The sequence below is a fragment of the Nanorana parkeri genome, unplaced genomic scaffold, assembly GCF_000935625.1.
Source record: "Nanorana parkeri isolate BGI_ZX_2015 unplaced genomic scaffold, ASM93562v1 scaffold362, whole genome shotgun sequence".
Classification (NCBI taxonomy): Eukaryota; Metazoa; Chordata; class Amphibia; order Anura; family Dicroglossidae; genus Nanorana; species Nanorana parkeri.
Genome location: NW_017306630.1, coordinates 881,179 through 891,600, shown reverse-complemented (window position 1 = coordinate 891,600; position 10,422 = coordinate 881,179). Strand labels below are relative to the sequence as shown.

Genomic DNA, 10,422 nt, shown 5'->3' with positions numbered 1-10,422 from the left:
CCCCGGAACATGTCAAAAACATTTTTCCAGATCTGGTCTGGACATGGTGTAAACATAGCCTGAAAGGAAAACCATTATTGTTACAAAGTTAAATAGGCTTTAGAAAACACATGTCCATTGAGTCCAACCAATAGAAAGCTGAATAAATAACCTGTTTCACAGAAACCTAAATCTGGAGTTGATCCAGAGGAAGGCAAAACATCCTTATAAAGCATGGGCAGATTTACTCCAATAGGGAAAAAAATATTTTCTGATCTACAATCTTCAGTGTTATAACTCCAGTTATATTCTGTGCATTTAGGTGCACGTTCAGTTTTTTTTTTTCTTTTTAAAAAGCAATCTACTGAGCTGGCTAGAACTAGCCCCTGAGGAACTCTATATCAAGGCAAATGTCAAATTATCACAAGATAATAGAGTAAATGTTTAGATTTAAATTGCCTTAATAGTCCTTATGATATAAATGTGGATTTTGAGACTATTTTTTATTCGGTATTATTTTGTTTTAGGCATAGACAGTTTATTATCTTATTCTATTAGTAATGTGTTTTATATATTTGCATATTGTATGCTTTATCTAGATACATTTACACAAACAATAATTTGATGTTTTGATGTTTGGGTGAAGTTTAAAAGAGAAATATGGGGTAACCTTTTTATCCCATAGTTCTCTTTAGGGTCATGGGAGGACATGTACTAGCGTCCTCCTAAGACCCAAAGCTCAGTATATAGCGAGCAACAGCTTGCTATATACTGAGAGCGCCGCAGCTGGGACGGATCCCGACAATGCTGTTGAGATCCACCCAGCTGCGTGAGTGGCAACTGGCTCTGCCTATCTAGAGGCAAAGCCAGCTGTGCCCGCCCCTCCCCGTCCGTTCCTTCAGTCACCGCTCTCTTCACGGAGATGATCTGAAAGTGAGCAAGCAAAGGTATGCGTTTGCACACTTCCCGATCTATAGAGCCGACATGTGACAGTTTCATTGTCACACGTCGGCTCGTACTATGAGGATGAGTGAAAATCACTGAACTTTGAGGATGAGTGAAAATAGTTCTCCTTTAACAATTATATGTATAATGACCATGTGACTTGGTAGCTTCTATAGTCCCCTTGAGGAATGCCTACTTCAACATATCCTGAAGGGAACCAGAATGTATGTTAGTGGAGCAAAGCAAGTCCTATTTTAGAGCTAAATTATGGATAAATATAATGCAGTTACATTCTGGACAATAAACATACATCTTGAAAATTAACCTGGGCGAACACTACGCACATTTAATTAGTTGCTGATTTTAATCAAGCAGCACAAGCACTTTAAAACAAGCCCTAATTCACCTTTGTAGCTTAAAGGCAATGCAGAGAAATTGATCTTTAAAGCTCAGAGAAAAGGCAAAGAAATCTTAGAGGGTTATTCACGAAGGAGCCAAAGGGCCCCGCCCCTTGTCCCCGCCCAGCAGTTTGACTGAAGGCAGAAGGAGCCTATGGCTCCTTCTGCCTTCAGTATCCTCCCCCAGAACCAGAAAGTTCGGGACGGAGGGGGACCAGCGGCGGTGACAAGCGGTGACAAGCGCTGACAAGCGCTGACAAGCGCTGCTAACAGGTAAGTGTGGGGGCGACGGGGAAGTCTAAAAGGTACTTGGTGTTTTTTACCTTTATGCAGAGAATGCAGTAAGGTAAAAAAACACCCAGCCTTTAGTAGTACTTTAAGTATATTCAGCTTTCTACTATCTACTACTTTCTTCCAGGACATTCAACAAGACAATTCCTTCAATGGTCTTTATTTTTACCTTCCCCTATGATGGGTGCTCTTACGCCAACATCCTTAAAACCATTGACATCTCTTTTGTTTGAACATTCACGTAAATCTAATCTGTGGCTTCAGTATTTTCAACTCAGAGCCTTCTACGATAAATTACAGGGCCAGGCCCCGATACATAGACCACTTATCTGGTTTGAATCTCTTTGTAGTCAGAACGAAGTATCAACTCATGTGATTTCTACACTTTATCGTAATATAGTGAACGCACAATTTTCTGCAAGTCCTTATTTAATTTGCGCTTGGGAGAAGAATCTTCAAATCTGACAGAAGAGGTGCAAAAATCCTTTATATTAATTCATAAAATATCTATTACGTCTGCAGCCCAAGACCCTTCTAAATAGAATCTTCCCTTTAAACTCTGCATAGTGTTGGCGATATAGGGATGAAGAAAGGACTAATTTCCACATTTGGTGGGAATGTGCTCATATAATGCCTTTTTGGAAATGTATCTTTGAAGATTATAACCAGGTAGTTGACATTTCATTGGTTCCTTCTCCTAACATAGCCCTTCATTCAATATTTCCAGGGTTTTTATCTAAGATTTTCTTAGATTGTTTGCGGCCACAGCACTAGTGATGGGCCGAACACCCCCGTGTTCTGTTCGAATTTAAACTTTAGAACATGGAAAAAGTTTCAGTTCAAACTCGAGCTCAATGCAAGTCTATGGTGCTAAAACTTTAAAAATCAAATATCCCCTTTTTGAAGGCTTATATGCAAGTTGTTGGCCATAAAAAATGGTATGGGGATTCAGGCACTGCCCTGGGGGACAGGAATCAATGAAAAAAAACTTTGAAAAAATACAGTTTTTAACGGAACAGTGATTTTAACATCACTTAAAGTGAAACAATAAAAATGAAAAATTGCTTTAAATATCATGTCTGGGGGGTCCCTTAAACTGCCTATAAAGTGGCACATCTGTACAATGTATAGAACCTAAAGCAAAAAGGAGCGCCTCCATAGTGTAAAACAGTATTTAATAAAAAGAAGGCACACAGATCGGGCTGTACTTACAAACAACTGTAGAACACAGGCATGTAACAAGGCTGGGTCCATCAAGAACCGACCAAAAGTCACATAGTGTATGGCCAGCTTAACTCTTCTCCTTTCTATCTAAACCAAAAAAGTTTTGGCTGGAGTTGCACTAGGCAATGCTATAATTTCTAATAGATGTAAATATAACAAACAAGCCAATGTTTATATTTTTACATGCATTTTGAATATTAATACATTTATCAGACATATAAATCATTTTTTATTTAAGGTTTAGTGGTAATTGTGACTTAATGGTTCTCAAAAAGTAATTAAATATAATCACAGATTACTGACAAAAACCAAACTAGAAGGTCATTGTTAAGATTCTAAAATGAGAGCTGAGAAATTCTTGTGACAGTCAGCACTGTTTATTTGGTAATTGGTGTGTTGGTTTCATGGTCTCCTGGGAAAACAACATTTAGTTGACATGGGTCAGAGTGCTTCTAGTTGATTTCATTCTTCCACAAGTACACGTTCTGGCTTTTACACTTTGCCATCTGCCTGTCACTTTGCAATCACCACAGCATGATCTAAATTCCTCTTGTGGCCAATCAGATTGCTCCTTTGATCTGGCCCATTGAGTAACATAATCCTGTTTATCTGTTACACTTTCTGCTCTAATCTGATTAGGCCAGGTCTCACATTGTTTCCCCCCTAGCAGTAGATACATTTAACTGCAACAAAGACACCAAATGTCGCTCTGCTGTACTAGCTCAGAGCAGCCTTATCAAAGCAGACTGGCAGGACCAGATTACAGCACAGAGGTTAATGGAGAGACTGATAGGATCTGCCGAAGGTTATTTAGCAAAGAACCAGTAATACAACAGCTGTTAGCTGAAAATTCCATATCTCCCTGGCACAATGTGCCAACTTAATTCTTGATATAGGCGGCATTCATAGGACATACAAGGATTAGCACATTTAACAATTTACATCTCCTAACTCAGAACACTGTAGTATTGCGCATCAGTTGATTATTATAACCATCTACAATGTCATTTATTCAGAGTACTGATATACTTTCACATCAAAATCTATCGCTTGATTTAAAGAGTACTTTCCTTTAGTTGATGTTGGTAGGTTAACTGGCTCTTATCTAATTTGGCCTTATTGTGTGTGTATGCTTGTGAGATAGGGACCTTAAATATTAAGCTCCTTTAATGCAGGGACTGAATGTGCACTATATAAAAGCACTGAGAAAACAAGGAGGGAAGCGCTACAAACTAAGTGAGAGGGCGTGTTACGGAGCCAGGGAGGAGGGAATGGGAAAAGGTTGGGAGGAGCAGTCTTAATTTCTGTGGCCGAGTGATATGTTCGGCGGTCGATCCAATTTGTTCAGATGATCCCCAGGGAACATGAATTATAGATTTTGATGTGAAAGTATATCAGTACTCTGAATAAATGACATTGTAGATGGTTATAATAATCAACTGATGCGCAATACTACAGTGTTCTGAGTTAGGAGTCCCCCCCCGCCTGTTTCCCTTGAGCGCTGTATTTTGGTACATTGTCCTTATAACTTTCCATATAAAAGCACTGAACAAACTGTCTGCACTATATAAAATACCTACCGGGCACACATTGTAATAACCCTTGCAGTGGGGCTACCCCCTGCACTGCAAGGGTAACTGCTTGTTTTTGCCTATGGTAAAAAAATATATATAATCATCCAATCCTTGAAGCCAGCAGTGCTCCCTCTAGCCGCTCTCCTCCTCTGCTGCAGTGACTATATGTCCCTCGGTTTCCTCACATCCTATTGTGTCTATATCCACACTATATTGGACATGATGACTCGCAGGACCTTAGACCGCTGCAGCAGAGGGGGATAGACGCTCCAGTGACCAGTCTAAGACACAGCCAGCTCAGACGATCAGGTGAGTATAACTTTGTTTTTTACCCTAGGCAAAAACAAGCAGTTATCCCTTGCAGTGCGGAGGCAGCCCCATTGCAAGGGTTAATAAAATGTGTGACCAGATTTCTTTTTTCAATAAATACTGGTATCTCAGCATAGTTTGCAAACAGTACTGTACTTAGTGAAGTATAGTCCAGTTGGTGTCCTAGCTATTACTTTATTAGGTCATGTGTAGCTGGTAGGTTATCATATGCAAGATCTGATATGGTTCACCTTTCCAAATTTCCTTGGTATGTTGAGGAGCTGTAAAGTTTATATAAATAATCCGTGCCTGTTCATCCCGTAGACCCAGCCAAAGTCCTTGGTATGGCCAATGATTAAAAGGTTATCTGTAATGAATTAAAAATAAATGGGACATGGACTAGTGGCAATTGCTGTTGTTTTGTCCACATACATATATATCATGATGCAACCATGCCAGAAGTTCTGTGCACAATGATGTCAGTACCAAATAAATAATTAGAGGCCCGTCAATCAAAATATAGATATTATGACCGTGTTTTTGCACATGTTGTATTAGCACTTACATTGTTAAGTTTAATATCACTCTTGTTTCGTCCAGAGACTTGACCAGTAAGGTGACACAACATAGTCCGGCTCTGTCTTCTTGCCGAGCTAAAATGAGAAGCTCGACGGTTCTTCTGTTTATCTGGTAAGAGAAGAAGATATAAAGACACATTATAGCTCATAGTTACTCTGACTTCTGATATAGCTCTCCAATGACATGCACAATGGTCAGTAGCAATATGTATGCCTTTTTCTGTGTTGATCAAATGCAACCATGGCTAATATGTCTTTAAGTGCTATACTAGATTTTGTGATCCAGGTCATTGCAGTCTTCACTAAGGCAGGTCACAACAAAGCATAACTCTCATGAGTTTATTTTATCATAAAGCAGACTCAAAGACCCCCCACCACACACACCTCTTTTCCATTGACCAGGACGACAAATGGACTGTTCTGAAATACTAATTGTCAGGGTCTTTAGCATTTGTCCACTTTTGGATTAAAAGAGAAATCAGAACAAAAATTTGAACATTTTAATAGGTAAAGGGGTTGGGCAACTAATGTAATTAAGAAGCTGATGAAAATAAAAGACTTCCCAAAATAAATCAGACATAGCTGAAATCTTCAATTATTCTACGAAAACTTCCATTTAAACATTCTGCACAGACTTATAAGAAACAAAATGTCCAAAGGGAGTATGGGGATGCCAAGTTTCAAATGCTGTGCTCTGTAAGATAAGTAAATAAAGGCAGTTGTATAGCACTACTGTATAAATTAGCCTTAGGCTAAAGCCCCTTTAAATTGATGTTTTTACCATTATGGTAATGTATAGTAAAATGCTCAGTTTACTGCACAGTAAGGTGCATATTGCAATGCATTGAAGGGACGTTTATTTTGAATGACACTCCAACACATTTTTACAGCAGAAGGCAACCCGTGTGTTGCAGTGTACTGTTAAAAAAGGTGCATGTGTGATATTTAGTGAGTTGCCAATCCATTCATGTATGGGATGACTTAATGCAGTGTACTGTAAATGTAATGCGGAATTTAATTAATGGTGCCATATTGTGAAAGACCAGTAGATCTTCGTATGCTGGCGAGCAGCAAATGAGCAGTGGCGGTCTCCCCATTGTGAGCTAGCAGACAGACAAGATTTGAGGGAACCTGGATTGCTCCCTGGTGAGAGGGAAGGGACACAGGACTATTACCCCTGCTGTAAAGAGCATGCTTCAGAAAGTGTGTGTAAGTGTGGGCAAGGGTCCTTATAGGAAGATTTACTATCTGTAACCTGTACAAAGCCTTTAGACGTGTCTGTGAGGTGTTACCTTATGAGATTTATGTAAAATCTCCATGAACATATGTATATAGTTTTTTTAATTAAATATATTCTCTGTTGGGTTACTGAATGGGAGTAATACAAAAGGTGTTTTTACTGTCCTTAGGGATTGAATACAGGGGGATTTTGAATGTAATTATTGATCTGTCCAGGCATAGCTTGTTTATTGTAAATGGTCAAGACAAGGAGCCATAAAATCCATAGACATTTCAGAGCCTAGATTATTTATTTTAGGAATATGGGCATACTCTCTTTTGTCTCTAAAAGAGTTGTTATTCCAAACCCGCTTGGCAGTGAACTAATTCCCTTCCCCCGCCTCCTTATTCTATGTTGTGTTAGCCGCTGTGCTGTTTAGTGGAAATTCCACTGTGAAGAATATTTAGTACCTGTTGCACTGCGCTTCACTGTGTTCAAATAAATATCCAATACTGAACTAGGTTATCTTTTCTTTAAACCAATTTAGTTGCGCTAGGAAAATGTGAAATCACCAGCTGCAACAATGTGTATAGACGTGATTAATATGAGCAATTATGTTGCGCTTGGTAGTGAGCAATATTTTCATTAAGATTGAAAACACAGATAGGTTATCTTTTCACCACAAACAATAGTGCAAAACAATGTATACCTTTCCGCATAGTAGTTTATAATCTCATACCGTGAATAAAGAATTTCTACTAATAGAGACTCTTATACCATCCCAAACTGGTATATACTGTAATAAGCTGATTACATAAAAAAACGGTGACCTACTGTGAAATTAACAAATTATAACACTTCTAGTGAATCGTACATTGTTTAAGGTAAAACATTTAAAAGCCCATTTCCATATGCACGTGATCTTCACATCGCAAGAACACATCTATTGCGTTTCCACACTACCTCTGTGCTTCGATCAAACATCCACACTCACCAGATATCTATGGCCAGCTTATTGTAGCTAGGCTATATATGCTTTGATCAGGGATGTTGATTCAGATGGTCTCCACTGTTCCTATTCCGCAACTTCCAGAGAGAGCCCCACCTCTGTCCTATGGCTTCACTGAACTTCCCTTCTATTTATGCTGCATATTCTCTCATCGGCACTCAAAAAACACAAACATCCTCCATTGTGCAGCTCTTTAAAAACTTATTTTATTAAACTTTAAAAACAAACACACTTTCAAACAATGTTGTTTCATCCGCATTAAGATAATAGCGTTTTTATTTATTCGTTTTCCTCCTTGCTCTCTGTATCTTGTAATGTCAGTATGCCTAGGCGGACAATTAGATTGTCTGCTCTTATAAAGACGCAGTTGTGACTTGGGGTTAGTACGGACACCTGCGCATTTGTAAATGTCTGAATACAGTAGAGTCATTGAACATTCGTAAACAAAGGGGTTGGATGCTGTAACAAAAAGCATTTTAAAAATATCCAATCGCCAGAGAATTATTCTAATTTGATCGGATTAGTACTTGGGGGCCACCAATCCGTGCCCCTCCGAGTAACTCTATGAAGGCAAGACCTGTATCAATACAAACTTTGGAAGAAAAATTTGTCTTTTTGGACCACCAGAATAGGGCCCTCACATGATAATTAACTGGTAATTATACAGGTATTCCCTTAGCACTTATATATGTGTCTGTCATTTGATTTGTTTATATCACTGTATGTGTATTTTGGTAATATGTCTATGCATTCTTAAACATTTTCTTTGTATTTAGTAGTTAAATAGATTGTTGGTTCACTGGATTTACAGTGCCCATACACTGTTCGAATTTTGGCCGGTCTTTGAGGAACCGGCTGAAATTCGCACAGTGTGTGCCGCTGTCAGCACCCTTTCGATTGGCATCCCTCCATTAGCTGATCAAAGGAGCTGGTCGGAAAATATTCGATCCATCAGAGCTGGCAGTCAATGAGCTGCCAGCTCTGGTTGGGTATTCTGACAGGGGCTGGCGGCAGATGCCAGAATACGATGTAAAGAGCGGGGTTACTCGATTGACACGCTGTTAGTGTTGATGGAGGAATTGGGTCTATTTTTTTTGCGTTCAGCCCGCGGGTTGAACGAAAAAATAGATCAGTGTATGGCCAGGTTTTTTACTACCGTGTTTCCCCGAAAATAAGACAGTGTCTTATTTTTTTTTTTGCACGAAATAAGACACTAGGTCTTATTTTCGGGGGATGTCTTACCTGGCTGCAGCTGTGCTCTGCCGTCCAGGGAGCCACAAACAGGTGGGCGGGCATGCGTGCGGCCGGGGGGGCGTGTCTGGCAGGGGGGCGGGAGGGAGCTGCCTCTCCGCTCGGAACTAAGGAGACGAGGGGGCGGGCATGCGTGCTGCTGGAGGGGGGGCGTGTCGGGTAGGGGGCGGGAGGGAGCTGCCTCTCCGCTCTGATGTCGTCATCCAGAGAGCAACAGCATGCGGGTAGGTGGACGGGCGAGGGGGCGGGAGGGAGCTGCGGCCGGTCTTCACAGCTACCCCGGAAGTAAGATCTAGCGCTATCTTCGGGGATGTCTGTAATATAAGACCTACCCCGAACTAGGTCTTATTTTCGGGGTAGGTCTTATATTACAGACATCCCCGAAGATGGCGCTAGGTCTTATTTTCGGGGGATGTCTTACTTTCGGGGAAACACGGTATATACCAATACATTTCTGTTGTGGAATTGAACTGAAAAATCTCATGTTTGAATCCTCATAACTAAACGCTTGTAGGTGTGAACACTTCTATAGGAATCATAGCTTAACCTATTGATTTGGGTAACATATGTAACAGCTGCCTCTGATATATCTGTTGTTTTGTAAATTTCCTCAAGTAAAGATTACACTTTGTTATTATGGAACCTGCCCTGGACTGTCATTATTCCTGATCATGAATTTGTCTGTGGTGACAGAGGGAGTTATGCTGGCCTTGATTGTGGGCTCAATAGTGGGACTTTATCCTGCTTATGCCAGGCTGGGTCTTGGCTAGAGTTCCAAAGGGGCTGAAGTCTTGCTGTTCAGCCCTTAGAGATGTGGGAACCCCATGATAAGGATTACTGTGGTGCCACATTGTCTACCCCAAGCCCAAGAAAGAGAAGGCAAATTCCTGCATGGTCCTGTTATGTAATACTAGTTATCAGGTGGAATATAGAATTAGATTAAGTATTGGGGATTGCTCCCTGGCATGTTGTTCTAAGGATATTAAGTCACATCACAGAAAGTTACTCTATGCATCCTAAGCAGATATCCCCTTCTTTCCTGTCTCAGTCACTACTCTCACCAGGACATCAGGACAAGGCATATTTTGACTCACCTTATCATCTCGTTTGGAAATAGCATCTAACGTTTTCATATAAGATGGCATGTTTTACTTTGGAAATGTTATTATCATAATTCCTAATAAATTTGATGTCACCTTTACTATCAAGCTTCCTGTTTGTACGACTCTGTTGCCTCTGTATATACTTATCTTTGAATACCTACTGGACATGGATCCGAGACGATTAAACAGGTGAGTCATCCATATTGGATGTTTGATTGGTTTCTTACCAGCCACAATGGACTTGATGTGTTCTGCAGAGTCCTTTCTGATAGTATACATATTTTTTTGTGTCATTGGAGTGGCACAGTATATCCTCTATTGTGAGCTGCTTATTTCAAATTCTTGGGAGTAGGACAAAGACTTAATTGGCTATGTATCAATAATGTGTAAATAGGTTTATAAGAGATGACTGTATTCCTACTGATGGCAGCAACATAATGTATGATATGTGTGATATCTTTAAAGGGAAAAGCTGGCACTGTGCCTCTGCCATCTATAGGCATATGACTATTATTCCCAGGTAAGGAATAGGCTGGGGGGGG

At 40.1% G+C, this 10,422-nt stretch overlaps 1 protein-coding gene across 1 annotated transcript in view; it reads right to left on the bottom strand.

The window, feature by feature from the left end:
* The window catches only part of KCNH4 (potassium voltage-gated channel subfamily H member 4), a 151,795-nt gene that overhangs the window by 25,429 nt on the left and 115,944 nt on the right, over positions 1 to 10,422 (bottom strand). Inside the window, exon 4 of the mRNA XM_018558836.1 lies at positions 5,286 to 5,407. Coding sequence (XP_018414338.1) covers positions 5,286 to 5,407 — 122 coding nt within the window. The remainder of the gene's footprint in view (positions 1 to 5,285; positions 5,408 to 10,422) is intronic.